Source organism: Leptonotus elevatus, chromosome 10 (genome assembly GCF_054856555.1).
Source record: "Leptonotus elevatus isolate MCC_2025b chromosome 10, RoL_Lele_1.0, whole genome shotgun sequence".
Classification (NCBI taxonomy): domain Eukaryota; kingdom Metazoa; phylum Chordata; class Actinopteri; order Syngnathiformes; family Syngnathidae; genus Leptonotus; species Leptonotus elevatus.
In genome coordinates this window covers 4,721,633-4,740,456 of record NC_141248.1, presented here as the reverse complement: position 1 = coordinate 4,740,456, position 18,824 = coordinate 4,721,633, and the positions used below count along the sequence as shown (strand labels likewise).

Below are 18,824 nucleotides of genomic sequence, written 5' to 3'. Positions count from 1 at the left end.
CATGCGCTGAAGGTGTGTTTTTACGTCATTTTTCTACGCGACGTGCCGACGTCTGGGCCGACGCCACAGGGGGTAGGCGTCGTCACATTTGGCCGACGTCGGATTGGTGTATCTAGGCCTTAAGCCATGTGGCCCAATTGTTGCATTTATTGCATTTACGGCTCTCAGACCTTTGAAAAAGAGTTTGGGCCAATTACTTTACAAAGGTATTTACTTTTGTAACATATTGAAAAGTTTTTTTTGTACGGTCGGGGGCTTAGCGTAAGCACATTGTTATGAGGACAGCTGGCGCCTTCTGTGTTCTTACCATTTTAATCAATGATAGCGTAATAAATTAGCTAGTTTTTACAGCCCATTCAATTAGCGACTGAACAAGATTTTGTGATGGTTTTGTGGTGATGTGAGTGCCGTTTTTTTTTATTTCGTGAAAAGTTGCAGTTTTTGTAGATGCAGTAGGCTATAAGAATTCTTCCCAACATCAATGAAATGTAACACACAAATATTAAAAACATTAGCCTGACAATGGAAAATCATAATGCATATTACAACTACAGTAATTTTACCAATAGAAGCTGTTGAACTGTGCTATTTGTGCTTTTTGTGAGGGATTGTGCAATCTGAGGTCAGGCTGGCTGCTTGTTGCCTCACTTTCCGTCTCATCAGGTAATATGCAAAATCAGCAGTTTTAACCATGAAATCATGTACATTATTGGATTAAAAAAAGAAAATTTGTGTAAAGCATGGACCAGAGAACTAAAATGAAAATAATAATAGCAGTTTTTAACCATTCACATACGAAGTGAGGCACTGCTTTCCGAGCCTCACCTCACACTCTGTACTTAAAGTAGCAGTAAGGAACTTCTCAACCTTAATAAAATATGTTCATACCGCTTCTGATGAAACATCGACTTAAAACTAGTTGAATGGTACCTTTGCCATGGCCTGAGGGGGGTCGGTATAATTTTTACTGACACTAAGCAACTTTGAGGAGGATGGTAGGAACACTGCCACAAAAAAAAAAAAACTACAAATGTGCTGAATGCTTTATGGCATATGTTACTTTCCCCTTTCCCCAATCGTTACAAAGACGGAAGTCAATTTGAATGTCGACGCATGATTACTGCTTTCATGGCAGAAGCTGAAAAACAAATGAAAAGTTTTATCTCAGGATACAAGAAAAAAGAAAAGGGAAGCTACCCGGATAAAAGGACAGTCAAGGATCCACGTTGGTCCGGATTTCACTTGCTGGTGTGAGCTAAAAAACGACGCAATGGGTTTGTCCTCATGGGAAATGTGGTCTTCCTTCAGGCATAACATTACCGCTTTTGACCATATGGGGCTGCCATAATCAACGTAAACTGAAAGTTCCTTAGTGTTGGATTTATCTATATTCAATTCAACTTCTTTATTAAAGTAAAAGTAAAAACATACATTTTCTGAAATTTGAGTACAAACATGTTATCAGTTTCTACTGTCATTTTTTGGTAATTTATTCAATGAAAAATAAAAAAACAAGTAAAAAAAAAGTCTGCACACAAAAGAGTTTCCCTCTTGTATTAATGTGCATAGTGCTTGTATTGAGAAGATAAAAGGCTTTTATGCTGGCAAAACAAGGTGTTACCTTGCAAATGCTGTGAACTGACATAAAGAGACTTACAAAATTAACTAAAAAAGTTGTCCTTCGCTATATTGTAGTTCATGTTTTGCGGATTCAGTGCATCATGGATTTTTAACTTGTATTTATTGTGGATTATTTGCTTTAACGCAGGATTTTACAGTGATTAGTTCTCCTCATATACTGTTTCGCTGTTAATGCAGACTCATGAAGCAATAAACGTGTTAGGAGAAAAGTGCAAAATGACGGAGAATGATCATTTCACATTTAAAAATAGAAGCTAAAGTGCAATGTACTCTTATTCTGTACTTCTGTGCTTATTCTGTGCAATTCCTTATGTAAAAATAACTTTGGTAAAAGTACTCATTCAAATAATTGCTCAAGTAGATGTAATAAAGCAAAGGCCCTAAAATGTAGTTGAGTAAAAGTAAAAATATAAAGTAAAAGTATATTTTTACTGGATGTTTCCTCCTCGTCAAATAAATACAGTAAAATACAGAACTGTATGGTAACAATGTATTTGTAAATTGTTCACATTTCAGCACTGAATTTATTGGGTTATTAAAAGGATCTTTCATTTTTCTCTTTCTGAATTGTTAGATGGGATGACCTCTGCTGTGTTATAAAGCTACAGTATACTGTATTCAACTCAATGCTGCTCCCTAGTGTCGAACACAGGGGCATCAAACTCATTTTATTATCAATTCAGAGGCCACATTTGCCCCACTTTGATCTCTAGTGGTCCAGACCAGTATACTCATCTAATAAGCCATAAATAGTGACAAATCCAATTATTAATTTTTATGTGGTGCAAATAACTACAAGTAAATTTGGAAAATATTCACACTTATTGATTAATATAATGTTGCAAATGTTGCTTCAATTCATAAAACCAATCTTAATAAATTTCACGAGTGCAATTTCAACAATATGTGAAATGTCCTGAATTAGGGATTCATATATTTTAATGCTACACTTATTTCCCTTTAAAATTGTCACGAGTGGGTGGTGTTTGTTGGACCCCAAAAGAAAAGAGCAGACCCAGCCAAGGCAAAAGTCACTCAATTTTACTGAACCAACAAAAAGCGCACAGCACGTGGACAAAAGGTTGCTCAACAAAAGGCGCCGACGACAAAAGGGTGTACGTCGTGGGCAAAAACAAGAAAACACAAAATCACGAGAGAGGGCGGATAAAAAGAGAGGAGTGTAGCATACAAAGTAGATTAAAGAAAAACGCTACTAGTCTAATTACTAGTGGTGACACCAAGAAAGATTGCCGTTAGAAAGGTAGCAGTATCAAAACGTCAGGTATGGTGAGTAGCGTCACGGAGCAATAACCCGACACTCCTCTCTGTTGCTGCCAGGCTTTTATTTTGGCCTGATGACCTAATGGGCAGCAGGTGTGTTGGCAGGATTCGCCCTCCAGCTGTTTCCCCAGCAACTGCAAGGGAGAAATCAGAAACAGCTGAAAACCAAAACATAACAAAAATAATATATAATACATGGGCATACCTCAAAAACTGCTGAAGTTAGAGCAAATTGAATGTTGCCATGTTAAAATCACTGGCCACTTAAAGAAAATTTCAATATTCAACAGTTTTTTGCATTCAAGCAATATAAACACTTATTATGCAAATTATGTTTTGCTCTGATTTTTATAAACAGTCTTTGCAAATGGAACACAGCATCATTTTCGAGTCACCAACTGTTGGAGAATAATTTTAAGATTTTTAAACAGACCTCCCAATGAATGATAATGGTATTTTTTCAAAATTCTAAACGTAGTTTTTGTAACTTCAAATTATTATGCATTGCAGTGCAGCTTTGCAATTTTCTCTCCCCATTGAACTTGTGAGTTTTTGGACAGCTTCTGCTTGAATTTCTTTCCATGATGTTAAAATAGCCCCCTAATAAAGTCTATAAGTCAATAAAATCCCATATGCTGAGGCTGTGTGTGAGAGATGTCATGAATGTGACAACTGAAACATTTTATTTAATTTTTTACATTGACACAAAAAATAGAAGTTAAAGCAACCATGAGAGACTCAGAGTCATTTAAATGTTTTAGTGTAATCAACACAAAGCACTTCTTGTCCAATGATGTTAAACAGATGTTTTAAATAACACTTTCCTCATTGGTCAAGTACTGTCTCACAAAGCAAAGCCATTGGAGGATGCAGCTGTCTGTGTGCCAGTTTGCTCAGATCCGGTGGGAGGGAGTTTTATGTCCCACTATAAAAAGTGGTCCTAACTGGAATGGGTAACAAAGAGTGTGAGCGAGAGAGCGAGCGAGAGCGAGCGAGAGAGAGGAGCACACTGGAAGCATGAAATTAGATTAGAGGACAAAGGTGCCTGTTAGAGAGACTAGCATTTGGATTTGTGGACTATGTGGGCAACATGTTAGTTCTTCAAGCCTGAACTCAGGATCTATTTGCATTAGCTTTACTCTTAGTTGTTAAAAATAGCCTTGCAAGACAAAGAGGCCAAATGAGAGAAATGGTCAAACTCCAAGAAGAAGAAATGAAGGATTTAGCACAATCAGTAGATCAAGGGGTCTCTCTGCGAAAAGCACCTCTTGTAACCCGATCTTTTCGATTAAGGAATGAAATTGTTCGTGTGGGACTTGCTGAAACTCTTTGCACATATGTAATGATGGTAAGAAATCATTTCTTGGTGATAAAATTTACATACTTTGGCAACAAAATTGAAAAACAAAATGGTCTGACTGTGAACTTTGCTTATATTTAGGCTTATTAAAGCATTAAGGATGAATGTTATTGCGCCTGTGTTCTTGATCAAATGCCTTCTACCCCAAACATATGCTTTGATCTCATGTGTTTGTGGTAGTGTGAGAGGATTTAACCTGAAGAAGTGTCAGCCAGTGGGCCACGTGGAGAGGGGTCGCGAGAGTCACATGTTTGTCTGCTGTTCCAATCGATCCCATATTTAGAACGGGAAGAGACAAACATACAGTATATGCAATGCATGTAATAAATTGGAACAACACATCTTCCCATCTTGGACTTCAGACATTCTGCTTACTTTTTAACTTTAGGGTACATGATTTGTAGAGGCGGAACTACCCATTTCCTGTTCCCTGAATGAATAGTTCAGTGTAAGCCTTTTTTGCGAGTTTGCTTCAGAAATGAGACTTTCATTTGGAGCGATTCGAATGTGAGGAGTCCCCTGTCTTTTTTGCTTGTTTACATATCCAGTCTGCTGAAGACTTAATCAGATGTTTTGTCTGTCTTTACTCATCACCCAGGCTGTGACCTTAGCAGTGTATTCTGTGTCCAGGTGTTTGGCCTTGGCTCCGTGGCACAGGTCGTGACGGGACAAGAAGCATTTGGACATTACATAAGCATCAATCTGGGCTTTGGGCTTGGTGTTGCAATCGGGAGTCATGTTGGAGGGAAGGTTTCAGGTATAAGAGCTGGAATTGTTTTTAAATCATAAAAGATACATGTTATCTGTGCTACGATCTGCTGTGTCAATGATCATAAACGATAAATGTTATCTGTGCTACGAACTGCTGCGTCAATTATCATAAAAGATAAATGCTATCTGTGCCACCAGGTGCTCATATGAACGCAGCGGTGTCCTTCGCCATGTGTGTGTTTGGCCGTCTTGCATGGAAGATGCTCCCCCTCTATTTTTTTTCACAGCTGTTGGGCTCCTTTTTGGCCGCAGGGTCAATCTATGCTGTGTATTATGGTGAGGACACACTGCACAAACAATTTGCACAGTTTCTTCTTTCACACAAATATTCTGATTGTGTATTTTATGTTTTCAGAGGCAATACATGACTATTGTGGGGGGAATCTGACTGCAACTGGTGTAAAGGCAACTGCTAGTATTTTTGCCACGTATCCCGCCCCGTACCTCTCCTTGTTGGGGGGATTCATTGACCAGGTACAGTATGCATTCGTTAAATACACTCGACATAAAAATTTGTTGAACTTTTCACTTGTAGCATTCCGCAGTAGGGTTAATTTTATCCACCATTTAAAAAATGATTCTGTTTTACTCTAGTTTCAATCATGCTTGTTAGTTTTTATCAATTAGTCAACCTCATCCCGTTTTTATTTAGTTAACTTTTAGTAGACTATAAATCTAGCATTTTAGTCTTTATTTTAGTCCAAGAAAACATAATTTTATTCGTCTAGTTTTAGTCAACAAAAACTGTCGACGTTTTAGTCAGGACAATCATTTTATCCCTGTATTTTTTTGCCAGCAGATTATGTTGAACAATTCAGATCTAAAACTATTTCACATCAAATTTCCTCTCATCTTTTTGTTGAAAAACAACTTCACACACAATTACAGTATATCAACAAGTGGCTACTATGGCGCCATGCTATGAGCTAGTAAATTAGCCAGCGTTAGTTAGCGGTCGGATTAACATTATTGTTGGAACGTCATAGCCGTTGGATCTATTTTTATTTTTTTTAACCTTTAACCGTGAATCCACCTCCTGTCTGTCCCATGTGTTTGTGAATGTTGCACTCGCTAGCTGCAGATTTGAAAGGGGGGTGTATTACTGTGTGTCCCATCATGACAGTGTCACAGTGACAGATTAGCAGAGACAAGATTTTACAAAATCATATAATATTCGTCTCGTTTTTGTTCATGAACTAAAATGTCCATAGATTATTAGTCAACAAAAAAGTGTACTGATTTAGTCCCAACTATTGTTTATTAATGAGGGTTTTAGTCAAGTCTAGTCTAGTTTTAGTCCGGTGAAAAATGCGTTTTGACCAAATGATTTTTGTTTAGTTTTCGTTGACGAAATTAACACTATTCTGCAGGCATTGTCATGACTTTAATTGTGTTGTTGCCAGGTTTTTGGTACAGCTATGCTCCTGCTGGGCCTGATGGCATTGTCCGACCAGAAAAACAAACCAGCCGCAGCAGGCAGCGAGCCGACCATCGTGGGTCTCTTGGTGTTGTTAATTGGCATTTCTCTGGGCAGCAACAGTGGCTACGCGATCAACCCCACCAGAGACATCGGACCAAGGCTCTTCACAGCCATTGCAGGCTGGGGGGTTGATGTGTTCAGGTATGGAGGAATTTGACACTACAAGGTCCTCAAGCTCTAATCCAATAATTCTTCATCTCTCTTGATGCCCTGGTGACATTCTGAAGAGAGATTTCAGAGTGAGGAGACTGCACACCTTTCTCACACAGAGATTCTGTAGAATTGGCAAAAAATCAATAACAATAGATTGGGCAATTCTGTGCCTTTTGAGATCCAAGCAAATTGGAATATGGCCACATATCATCTCATTACTTTTTTTCCCGAGGAGGTTCATATACAAATGGTTATAAATCCTCATCTTGTTTGATTTCAAATCCATTGTGGTGGCGTTTAGAGCCAAACATATGACAATTGTGTCAATGTCCCCAATAATTATGAACTTCACCGTACATTTGTCACACAGCAACAACTGCTTTCAACCCAGCAGTATGGGAGAATGAAGTATTAGTTTGTACTCTACCCATTCCCTGACACACAGCTGGTTTCCTGCCTCTAATAATACAGCTGAAGTTGGGCAATTCACGGCTTGTGTCCCAGAAGAGAGAGATAAAAACATGCTTGATTCTACCAGTACCATGTAAAAATGATTTGCTTGTTGACCTATCAGTTTTGTATTTTCTTTATCTGTGCAGGGCTGGAAATGGTTGGTGGTGGGTGCCCATTGTCGCCCCTATGATTGGAGGTGTACTGGGTGCGGGGCTCTACATGGTCTTGGTGGAACTTCACCATCCTTCACTGTCTGAAAATTGTGCTGGACTCAATCAAACATTAGAGAAGGAGACTGAACCACTGGAAAAACAGAACACTGACACCGATTTGTGTGTGTGAGAGGCCCCTAACTAATAAGATGTATGGAACATGCCGTGTTACACATGCGGAGTGGACACATTCCAAGATTGCTCTGATTGGATGATCCGCAAAGATGAGACTTGCGTGTATGTATCTTGATTACAATTTGCATCACTTGTTAAGCTGCTTATTGTAACTGAAGGAGAAAGGGCACTCGGCTAAGGTTAAAGACATACTCTTATTATTTGCAAATGTTCAACGCCCTGTGCGCTACACTAACTGTATTACAATCCTACCTCCTTTAAAGGGATACTTGACTCAGTGAGCCATTTTCAGAAGTAAAAAGTTAATATTTTGTCCAGAATGAATTTGATAACTTCATGTACAATTAATACCTCTAAAAACAATTTTTTCCACTTGCTGTCAACTGAAGATGACATCACCTGTGCTGAGGAAATAGGTAACGACCGATCATGGCTCAGTTTATTGAGCAAACCCAGAAAACAGGTGAGCCGTTACCTACTTCCTCAACACAGGTGATATCATCTTCAATCGACAGCAAGTGTAAAATTGTATATGAAAAATAATGAAGTTATCAAATTCATTCTGAACAAAATATCAACTTTTTACCGCTGAAAATGGCTCAATGAGTCAAGTATCCCTTTATGAGCCTAAAGTAGTAACTTTAATATTATGCAGAGAAATAGGTGCGCATCTATTATTCATTCAGGCAGATGGCAAAAAGTGAAAATATGACCTTGATGTTGGAACAACTTGAAAACTACTTGAGCCTAAAGTTGAGCCACGAAGTCTAATCACGCGTATGCAGCCATACTCAATGGGCATTACACTTCAAAGTGAATCATCATCTTTGTCGGGAATCATTGGAGCATGAATTTATTGAAGGAAAGATGACTTTCTTTTTCTATGGAGTTATAAATAGTGGATACATTAGCAGCTGTAATATTGAAAATCTGACATTGTGAGATCTACGGTGTCGGGTGTCAACCATGTGATCAAGGAATAGCAGCCAAATTTTATTTTCAGTCTTCACAATATATGCATATCTGTTATGTTGCATCATAATTGATAGAATACATTCAAAACTGTAATATTTACAACAACAACCTCAATCTTTGTAAAATAAATATGCAATTTAGTGATCACTTACACTACACTGGTTGAAAGAAGAGGATCTGTTTTATCGCTTCACTACGCCAGGTCTTCCACTGCTGCCCGGGCTTTTGGCATTGCTCGCAAGGCTGCATGGTGCGGATGGCTTCTTCTTAGGGGTGGGCACCTTGGCTTTGGCTTTAAAAGCCTTTGTGGGATCTAACTTGTTGAGGTGGGAGTCTCCAGCAGAATGAGTCAGGCTGAGCTCACTTGTGAAGGTCAGCGGCTGGTACAGCGATGCCCACTGCTGTGGAATGAATATGTGTTAGAGAGTTACCACAAAAACAAAGGAGAACATGAAAAGCAACATTTAGATTTTTGAATGCAAATAATTTTTTTGGGGTGTGGTTATTACTTTGAATGTTGTGTCTTACTTGAGTTTTAACTCATTCACTGCCATTGACGGTTATAGGCGTCAAAAATTAATTTGAACTATTTCTATTAGTTTAACTTTTTTTCACTTTTGTTAACAAGAGTATGAAAACCTAGAATTGAATTGTACATTTAGAAAATATATAACATTTGTGATTAATCATGAGTTAACTAGTGAAGTCATGCGATTAATTACGATTAAAAAATGTAATCGCCTGACGCCCTTAATTTTTAATAATCTTTTTTCTTTTTTTAAATCGTGTCAGGCGATTTAAATTTTTGATTGTGATTAACTGCATGACTTCAATAGTTTACTGATGATTAATAATTTTTTTATTTTTTACATCTGTTCTAAATGTACAGTATTTTTTTCTTCTAGGTTTTCATACTCTTGTTAACAAAAGTGGAAAAAATGTTAAATAGAAAGAGTTCAAATGAATTTTTGACGTCTATAGCCGTCAATGGCAGTGAATGAGTTAATATACAAACACTGCACGTATGATATCAATTTATTTTTTATATCAAGCTGATATAAAGTATTTAGAGAAGAACTCTATTTGCTACCTTGGCTTGCGGACTGGGGCCATAAGGTGTAAAAGAATATTGCCACTCAGGCAGGCCCAGGTGAGTGATCATCAGGCGGTAGCAAGAGGAGAAAGTTGTTGTCAAGAAATGCCAGCAAAGCGACCGGTCGAGAAACCAAATTTCACTCTGCTGGGCTACCACACCTGGATCGAGAAAATAATGTAAGTAAATTGGTGGCAGTCAAATCTATTTTTTTACAAAAGAACTCTGAAAGCACCTGGGGTGGAGTTTTTGTATGCCAAGCACACCTTGCCATTCCCACCACTTGAATCCAACTCAAAAATACGGCTCCGAGAATCAAAATGTGGAGGAGTGGAAGCGTTTGCCAACCCTGCTGGATCATAACGATTAATTTATCATATTTTTTGGTGAATTCTACACAACCCAGATAGCAACTGTTGATTTTGCTACAGATGTGTACAGAATTTCAATGATGAGCTTTACCACATTCAGCACTGCTCTCCTCCCAGTCGAGGTCAGCCAGTGATGGTGCGTTTGGCAGAGAGAAAACTCGCGTTGGCTGGAGAAGAGGCTGCAACCTTTCGACACTGTTAACTGTTATGCATCCTAAGGGAACAGATTCACCTGAGGGAGACACACACAAAAAATAAACACACATTGGAAAATATAGCTGTTTTCATTGCAAACGTTTAATGTTAATTCAGTACATGTTCTGCTACAGTGTTTCCCAACCAACAGCGACACCACCAAACAAAACATATCAAAAAGTGTACACTGTACTGCATACTAAAATAATGATGGGCTTGTTTCAATTACATAGGCCTACTCAGTGTGAAATCTAGCTCTCTTTAGCAAAACACAAATCTATTACGGATTTCAAGAGATGAATGCACAAGTTAATTGGACCTTTTGTCATTAAAAATAGCTAGATAAAATAGCCTTTATTTGTTATAGAATGGAGACATCTGTACATTTGTCATCTCGCATTGCCAAATCATATTACTTCACTGACATAGATAGATCAAGAGAGATACATTATTAATAGCAAATAATGAATTATTTTTTGTTGGATAGTTTCCTACACACCGGGTTACTTCCCGTAGCAATGTTGGAAATCACTGTGTTAGAATATTAAAAATAGGTTCACTTGCTGTCTAGTTTGACGTTCCAAGTAAGTGTAAAGCCATCTGTTGTCAGATAAAAATCTCGTAGGTCCTCTGGTAAAATACAATTGTTTTTCTGAGGAGAGGAGGAAACAGATGGTTTGTTAATTATGTGACATTTGATTATCAACGGGATGGGTTTCCTTCACCTGTTCCCATGACAGCAGACTCATTTTCTCTGCAGGCTCCCTCTCTGCGAGCAGCACATCGACAACACCAGGCATGTTCTCTGGCACAAAAAGATACGATTTTGAGTTTACTGTATTCAAGAAGTGCTACAGGATTAACATTTTATCTTGCTAAACTAATGTTGCATTTGTTGCAAGCTCCAACGCTGAATCAAAATACTCACCAAGGAATCGAGTGATACCGAGTGTCAGTCTTTCAGGCACACATTTAAACGCCAGGCTGTCTTTTGTACCATCCATTCTTTTACGGATAAATTCGATTTTGTTTATCATCAGAAGAGCACCCCCTTCGGATTATGACTGTCAAGTCGCCAAGGAAGCCGGTGGCAGCGCTTCTTCTTCTTCGCGGATTGTTTATGATGTTACATCACTGCCACCTTGCGGTGTAACTTTACTTACACATTCACACATACCATGTTAGTCAAAAAAGTTTATCACAATTGTTTATTATGTCAAATTTTAATATCGTCGCGTGATTACAATGAAGTTATTACTCCAACTCCGTGCACGCGCTCCTGGAAGGGTGTGCGTCTATGGGAAAAATACATAAAAAATGTGTAAACCAATCGAAAGCTCTATTCTTGAGAATTTACCAATCAGATCTTCAGATTTGACTAAGAGGCGGAACTAGAAGTTCTTAGCAAGGTTTGGTTCCTTGACACTTAGGGCGGTTGTTTCAACATGGCGGCAGCTGAAAAGGGGATTGTAAAATCTGGAATACTTTGGATGAACAGTGGTATGCTTTATTTCTTTCTTTATTTCTTTATTTACTTACTTACCTCACCAGTCCGTGTGGTCTTATCCAACATTTTTCCATGATGAAGTGTCTTTGCAGTACAGCAGCGACGTACTTCTTATTCAGTAGTCAAGTCAAGTATACAAAGAGCTAGCAAACAACTCGAGCTACAGTTTTGGAATACTGTACTTATTATTTTTAAGTATGTTTTGGGCATTTCTAACATTGTGCGGATCTTATTTACACTTGTCCCCTCAACACTAAAGAGGGTAAAATATCAAACACTTGTCTTTGTAATGCTCTGGTTATTTATCTTGCCTTTTCTATTCAAAACTAAGCATTGTTGTTAAGACAGTTTTGGAATTAATATATTGTATTGTATTGTATTGTATTGTGCAAGAGACTATATTGAATTTGGTAGCTTGCTGCTTGCTATCATCAATTTATTACCACTGTGTTTTGAATGCACTTCATTTTATTTATTTTGTTGTTGTAATTACACTCATTTATTTGACACATTTGGACTTAAATCAATCACAGTAGCTAATTACACACCATAAGCGACACTTGAGAGCAGAGAAAAGGTTAGTCAGTGCACAGGGAGCAAATTTTGATGTGAGGTGCTTTACTCAAGAGAAACTATCAGTCACGTGGTGACACAGGCGGGGTACAACTTGAACTGGTTGCCAGCCAATCGCAGGGTCCACACAGACGAACAATCATTCACATTCAACAATCACACCTAGGCACAATATAGTTTTTAATTAACCTACCATGCATGTTTTTTGGAATGTGGGTGGAAACCAGAGTACCCGGAGAAAACCCACCCAGGAAGGCCGGAGCCTGGATTCGATTTCATGACCTATGCACTAAGAGGCGGACTTGCTAACCAGTCTGCACTGTGCCGCCCAAATGGATGATTATTTTAGAATAAATGCTAACTAATAAAATAAATAAAATTACCACATAGCTCTTTTTACAACGCTTGGTCGTCTGAGGCAATTAGCACAAATCCGGGACCTTTTTTTTTTGTGTCGGTTTTGTAACATCACACGAGAGTGCTTCAAGCAAGGTAAGAACTTCTCTACACAAAGAAACATATGCAAAATTCCACATCCCAATCTATCATATTACTATGTAGTTAAGATAATACTTCAGTTTTTGATTTTGGACTACAGAGAAGAAACAGCATTTGAAGGGCGTTTTCGGATGCCTGTGTACATTGTACAGTTAAATTTGAGTGTGTGTTATTCAGGAAAAAAATGCGGATCTTTTTAAAAGTAATTCCACTGTCTCTTGTTTACATCGTGGCAGATGAGGTATGGTGAGGTCTCTGGCATTTATTTCTGGTGAGCCAAAATGATACAGCCTGGAGAACATCCGACACTTTCTCAGACAACATTGTCAAACTTACTGTGTTTTGTCTCCCATCTCAGATGAAGACGAAGTGGTCTCTTGTAGGCCAGGTAACATAAATACCTCAAGTAAAAAAAGCACCAAGATGCAAGCCAGACGCACCTCTGACTGCAAGATTGACACACCATTAAGGAGAGGTGGCAAAAAACAGAGCTATGTGCAGAATGATCAATATAGTTTTGATGTGAAGGAAAATGCGTCAGCCTTCGCCAGTGCATCTGTAACCACTGAGAACTCTCTTTTCCCAACACTTGGTGCTATACCCTCTGTATCACAAGTAAGGCTTTCGTCATTATTTTTTATCATATTTGTAAATCATATGGATGAACAAGAGGATGTGAAATTAAATCATATTTCCTAGGTAATATCTGAACGTAGCAGTGCGCAGAGCCAAGTCAGTCTGAAAGACCTATGTCTTGAAGATAAACGACGCATTGCAAACCTCATTGAAGAACTAGCCAGGTAGTTAGCTCACAAATCCCTCTGTGTGTTAAAGTTATTAGGCCTTTTAAATGACAGCCATTATGCCTTTTGCTTGCTTGCTTTGCTTTTTCACTTCTTCCGCCCATTTGTATAAAAATGTATTGTCCTTTTTTCCCTAGAGTGAGTGAGGAGAAAGACCAGTCGGTGAAGCTCCTTAAAGATGAACACGATAATTTTGAAAGCAAGATCCAACAACTCGAGCAACATAACTATGTCATAGCACATGAAAGGGAAAGTATCCTTTCAGATATTGACAAAATACCAGTGCAATAGTAAGTCTGAATCCTCCACATCCTTATTAACCAAAATAGTTCACACATGTCATAGAATGCATTGAATGAAGCAATTTTCTCATTTGCAGCAGGTTACACATCAGCTTTTATTGCATCTGATCTGATGTGAAAAAATATGTTAAGCCTTTTTGTGGCAACTGTCAATCTTAAACTACAGGTTTTCTATATTAGTTACTAGTAATGAACTGTGGAACTGATTTGGCAACGTAGTTTACACATCAGGACCATTTTGATTATGTTAATTAAAAAACAACAACTATAAACTGCTTGCCACTCGAGGAACGGAGGAAGTGTCTATGGGCTCAAAACTTAAAGCGAGTTTTGACCAAAGGCTAATTAATTATTCCCAATTACTGTAACACATCCAGTTCAATCTGTATTATTATTTGAGGAGAATAATGTAGGCTGCTGAGTGAAGTGATGCCTTGAGATATGAGTTTAATTCAGTGACTATGCTCAGAACTCCAAACACTTGTATCTCAATCTATCATCTTTCTCCATTGAAATTAATAGAAATACCATTAATCCGTGTCAGCCTCTCCCCAAAAACAACAAAACATTTTTTTTGATGAGGAACACAACACTCTATATAATTGTACTTTATAGTGAGTAATATCATAATCAAATAGAATGTCAACAAATAAACACTGTGTATTATGATTTAATACTTCAATTTATTTCATTGTGGTGTTCCCCGTGGTGTGCCCGCCTTGGCCACAGGGAGGCATGAAGACAGATGAAAAAGATTAGCCTTTTTCTACTGCTATTGCAGGTAACTCAGTAAAAGGCTGTGAGAATATACATACATATATATATATATATATAAACACACACACACACACACACACACACACATACTTGCCTCTGTGTATTATGAGGACATTTTTTCCAAACCAGTTTAATTGTGTATTACAGGGACACCCCTTTCTGCTAATGCCAGAGAGATGGGACTTGCACCCAAAAAAATTTTTTGGGGTTGTCCAGGAAAATTTCACTTCAAAACTTGAAAAAACTCAGCACACGAAAAAAAGAAAAACCTGAAAAAATCCGTAATTGTGAGGACATAGATAATGACCTAAATAAGCCACGCCCATTGCAAAAATGGTAATTATGAGGACCAACTCACATTACAAGGACAAAGTTTACACAACACACAGCAACCATGTCACTGAAGTGATTTGAAAGTTCTGGCATTCTGACTTTACACAAACTAAAATGGCATTGATGTGTAATGACTTACCTGATATAAGGACACATTGTTGTACATAACAATACTGTGAAATGCAAAGTCATACCTGATCTGTCCTAAAATTGTAAGTTGTAACATGAGCACCATGTTACAACTTACAATTTTAGGACAGACTGAAACTGGTATGTTAATAAAACTGCTTCTTATGTGAACAGGTTATCTAGGTCAAACACAGCTTTGTAATGGATAAGCTAGACATGAAACCAGATGCAAAAGAGTCAGTGAACATTGAACATTTTATTCTTTAAAACATGACTACCTCTCATCTTAAAGGATGAGCAGTTTTCTCATAGCTCATTCCTGAAATACCTTCGGATTTCTGAATTTCTGAAACAGGTTCAATGTAGGAAGTGTCCGAAGTACTGTGAGAATCTGGAACATATTCCTCTGCTAACGAATCCTCACTTGAACTGGATACATCAGCAACCTAATTTTTTAAACGAAAACAATTATTACATACATACATACATACACATATTGTCGCTGTTCTGTGAAAAACACTTCCACCATAGGAGCTACCGGAGAGCAGCCCGCGACCTAAAAATGGAAACGTGTTTTTCACAGGACAGCAATGATATCCATATATACAGTAGATGCACACATACATATGCATATATACAGTGGCTCTAAAATTAACCTGCCAGATGCGGGTTAAAATTCATTTTGGCGGGTGGTAATAAATATTTACTAGCTTTACTTCGCTGTTACTTAGTGATGTTACACTCGAAGTAGAAGCTTGAGAAAAGTGTCGAGCGCTCGCGGCAGAAGTAGCTCCCGCCATTGATGGGCTAATGTGCTAAAGTTAATTTACCAAAGGTCTTCATCATCAAGCAGTTTTGCATTTTTTTTAAACGGGATATGTGCCAGATGCTGGAGCAAACTAGAAAAGCATTTAGAACCTAAAGTTTGTGCACATACTAAAGATTATTATAAATCTAGTCACATTTATTCGAAAGATGAGATGAAGCATTTAACAAGAGGGATAGTTAATATGCTTAATCTATGGCATTGCCCCTAAAACAGATATTGTGTGATACAGTCCTTCAGTTACAGTAGACTTTTCTATTTTACCGAGTCAGACAGTCGTTAAGATTGAGACAATTGCTCAACATTTAGCTGCTTGCAACTAAAGATAAAGGTATAAACATGGGTCATAATTTATCCTCTTGACTAAATTATATTCATTCAATGAAAATGCCTGCACTATTAATTCTGGTTGCGTGAAACAAAGATCCATTGCAGATACAAATAACACAGAAGATAAAATACTCATCATGCCAGTCCATTCTAGTGCAGCGAAAGGTCCAAAACATAAAGCACATTTATCCAAGCTTGATACAAGTAAATTAACTACCTGATGTTTACACTTCTGTTTAAAAAAATAAAATAAAATTGATAGCGAGTTCATCTCTAAAATCCACCATAAATAAATTAATGGGAAAAAAAGATCACTACAGTGCATAATCCAAATCACCAAACTGCCAACAAATCTTCAATTTGAGATATTTTTAATGTTGACTTGTAGGAATTTTAGTCCCATACAAGCTTATTGTTGGATACAATATTTTGAACGTCTTGGCAATACACATTGCATAAAAAATTGTTGTGATTATATTTGTTAGTTATATAGTTCAGCCCTAGCATCTACTCTACACTCTTCACTCCTAACGTATTGCTTCTGAAAACTGATTTCAACATCAATATTCAAAAAGAAATCTCGTCACCTGGTCAACTTGGTCTGTGACAGCTACGTCTTCAGCTATGTCTTCAGGTTGTGCTTCAGTTGAAACCTGGTACACATGAAGAGAAAAATACATATAAAATTCAATTCTTAGTAACACGACTGTACCTGTGCATTTACACAGTTACAGTACATACAGAACAATTAATAGGTTAAAGTATTGTAAATGCAAACTCATTTTATTTGCCATTACAAAAATAAATAAATAAATCCTTCTGCACTACAGGTTTGTGTAAATTGGTGACGTCTATTTTTCACAATGAAACAAAAACAAGAAAATACACAGTCCTCAGAGAATCCATACCTGACCAGAGTATGAATTGTATAATAACTCCAAGCCCTCAAAACTTATTTTACAGTCACGGTGTATGAATACACTGTCCTCAGTGTCAGTTATTCACAACTATAACATTGTGAGGACTAAGTATCTGTGAGGGCTGCACAGTATTGACAAAACATGCGACATGGGTGTTTTATACAGTAATGGAGATTATTTCGACATTGAACATGGACCTAAAAAAAAAGGATCTATCTATAGCTATATATTTTTATAATCCAATGAAAAAAAATACACGATAATGCGGAAAAATAAACATGCTCATTGTGATCTAATCTTATCCAATTAAGTTATTTTTTGTTAGTAATGCCCCTCGATACGTTTCTCGTATGGCGATGCGCAATTAAGGTAGTCTCTGATTGGTCAAAGTCAGACTAAAGTATACAATCCAATATTCATTTGTTGCTTGTCTTTGCAATACACATATTGCATGAGCCATTCGTGCGACAAGATATTTTTTTATATATTGTGCCAACGTCTTGCTTCTGAAAAATGTATTTCAACGTCAACATTCAAAAAGAAATCTCGTCACCTGGTCAACTTGGTCTGTGACAGCTACGTCTTCAGTTATGTCTTCAGGTTGTGCTTCAGTTGAAACCTGGTACACATGAAGAGAAAAATACATATAAAATTCAATTCTTAGTAACACACAAGTCTGTACCTGTGCATTTACACAGTTACAGTACATACAGAACAATGAATAGGTTAAAGTATTGTGAATGCAAACACATTTTATTTGCCATTTCAAAAATAAATAATCCGTCAGCACTAATGGTTAGTGTAAATTGGTGATGTCTATTTTTCACAATGAAACAATTAATAGAAAATACACAGTCCTCAGAGTGTCCATACCTGACCAGAGTATGAATTATGAGGACTGTATGTGTAACTCCAAGCCCTGAAAACTTATTTTACATTCGCAGTGTGTAAATACACTGTCCTCAGAGTGTCAGTTATTCACAACTACGACAATGTGAGGACTATGCACCTGCGAGGGCTGCACAGTATTGACAAAACATGCGACATGGGTGTTTTATACAGTGATGGAGATTATTTCGACATGGACCTAAAAAAAAAGATCTATCTATATCTATATATTTTTATAATCCAATGAAAAAAAAATACACGTTAATGCGGAAAAATAAGCATGCTCATTGTGATCTAATCTTATCCAATTAAGTTATTTTTTGTTAGTAATGCCCCTCGATACGGTTCTCGTATGGTGATGTGCAATTAAGGTAGTCTCTGATTGGTCAAAATCAGACTAAAGTATACAATCCAATATTCATTTGTTGCATGTCTTTGCAATTCACCTATTGCATGAGCCATTCGTGCGACAAGATCTTTTTTTTTTTATAAATTGTGCAACGTCTTGCTTCTGAAAAATGTATTTCAACATCAACATTCAAAAAGAAATCTTGTCACCTGGTCAACTTGGTCTGTGACAGCTATGTCTTTAGCTATGTCTTCAGGTTGTGCTTCAGTTGAAACCTGGTACACATGAAGAGAAAAATACATATAAAATTAAATTCTTAGTAACACGACTGTACCTGTGCATTTACACAGTTACAGTACATAAAGAACAATGAATAGGTTAAAGTATTGTGAATGCAAACACATTTTATTTGCCATTTCAAAAATAAATAATCCGTCAGCACTAGTGGTTTGTGTAAATTGGTGACGTC

General features: G+C 37.4%; 4 protein-coding genes across 10 annotated transcripts in view; 2 read left to right on the top strand and 2 right to left on the bottom strand.

Moving 5' to 3' along the window:
- Positions 1-2,686: 2,686 nt before the first annotated feature.
- Positions 2,687-11,244, bottom strand: tpgs2 (tubulin polyglutamylase complex subunit 2). Of its 3 annotated transcripts, none has more exons than XM_086086082.1 (8): positions 11,049-11,244; positions 10,846-10,925; positions 10,685-10,772; positions 10,017-10,157; positions 9,790-9,906; positions 9,552-9,715; positions 8,614-8,862; positions 2,687-3,056 (listed from the first exon to the last, which is right to left on the bottom strand). In XM_086086082.1, the coding sequence occupies exons 1-7, from the start codon at positions 11,155-11,157 to the stop codon at positions 8,644-8,646; spliced, it is 918 nt and encodes a 305-aa protein (XP_085942208.1). In that variant the 5' UTR covers positions 11,158-11,244; the 3' UTR covers positions 2,687-3,056; positions 8,614-8,643. The 3 variants fall into 3 exon arrangements, with proteins under 3 accessions (XP_085942208.1, XP_085942210.1, XP_085942209.1); XM_086086084.1 differs by having other exon boundaries at positions 9,790-9,903; positions 11,049-11,152; XM_086086083.1 differs by lacking the exon at positions 2,687-3,056 and having other exon boundaries at positions 8,467-8,862.
- On the top strand, positions 3,869-8,619 carry aqp7 (aquaporin 7). The gene is made up of 6 exons (XM_086086081.1): positions 3,869-4,270; positions 4,913-5,039; positions 5,192-5,329; positions 5,409-5,527; positions 6,457-6,674; positions 7,286-8,619. Exons 1-6 carry the CDS (start codon positions 4,103-4,105, stop codon positions 7,479-7,481), a joined length of 966 nt encoding a protein of 321 aa, XP_085942207.1. The 5' UTR covers positions 3,869-4,102; the 3' UTR covers positions 7,482-8,619.
- A 205-nt stretch (positions 11,245-11,449) lies between the features above and the next one.
- Positions 11,450-18,824, top strand: part of kiaa1328 (KIAA1328 ortholog) — a 34,678-nt gene continuing 27,303 nt past the window's right edge. For 2 of the 4 annotated variants that reach the window (XR_015096354.1, XM_086087769.1), the window contains exons 1-4: positions 11,450-11,620; positions 13,057-13,313; positions 13,398-13,498; positions 13,639-13,754. Coding sequence is in view for 3 of the 4 variants with exons in the window: in XM_086087769.1 (XP_085943895.1) it covers positions 11,566-11,620; positions 13,057-13,313; positions 13,398-13,498; positions 13,639-13,754 (529 nt within the window). In the remaining variant the exon portion in view is untranslated. Of the gene's footprint in view, positions 11,621-12,677; positions 12,693-12,934; positions 12,970-13,056; positions 13,314-13,397; positions 13,499-13,638; positions 13,755-18,824 lie in introns of those variants that run through there. The other 2 variants (XM_086087771.1, XM_086087772.1) reach the window with 2 other exon arrangements.
- LOC147166792 (uncharacterized) overlaps positions 16,138-18,824 on the bottom strand; it is a 6,917-nt gene continuing 4,230 nt past the window's right edge. The window contains exons 3-5 of one of the 2 annotated variants that reach the window (XM_086087476.1): positions 18,565-18,630; positions 17,672-17,737; positions 16,138-16,851 (exon numbers count right to left, since the gene is read on the bottom strand). In XM_086087476.1, the coding sequence (XP_085943602.1) occupies positions 16,759-16,851; positions 17,672-17,737; positions 18,565-18,630 (225 nt within the window). In that variant the 3' untranslated portion in view covers positions 16,138-16,758. Of the gene's footprint in view, positions 16,852-17,671; positions 17,738-18,349; positions 18,631-18,824 lie in introns of those variants that run through there. The other variant, XR_015096318.1, reaches the window with a different exon arrangement.

Coding starts and splice junctions, on each gene's coding strand:
- aqp7 (XM_086086081.1), top strand. CDS start 4,103: ATGAGAGAAATGGTCAAACTCCAAGAAGAAGAAATGAAGGATTTAGCA. Junction 4,271..4,912: donor TTTGCACATATGTAATGATG/GTAAGAAATCAT, acceptor TTCTGTGTCCAG/GTGTTTGGCCTTGGCTCCGT. Junction 6,675..7,285: donor TGGGGGGTTGATGTGTTCAG/GTATGGAGGAAT, acceptor TTATCTGTGCAG/GGCTGGAAATGGTTGGTGGT.
- tpgs2 (XM_086086082.1), bottom strand. CDS start 11,157: ATGATAAACAAAATCGAATTTATCCGTAAAAGAATGGATGGTACAAAA. Junction 10,773..10,845: donor GTCTGCTGTCATGGGAACAG/GTGAAGGAAACC, acceptor TCCTCTCCTCAG/AAAAACAATTGTATTTTACC. Junction 10,158..10,684: donor TTGGAACGTCAAACTAGACA/GCAAGTGAACCT, acceptor TGTCTCCCTCAG/GTGAATCTGTTCCCTTAGGA.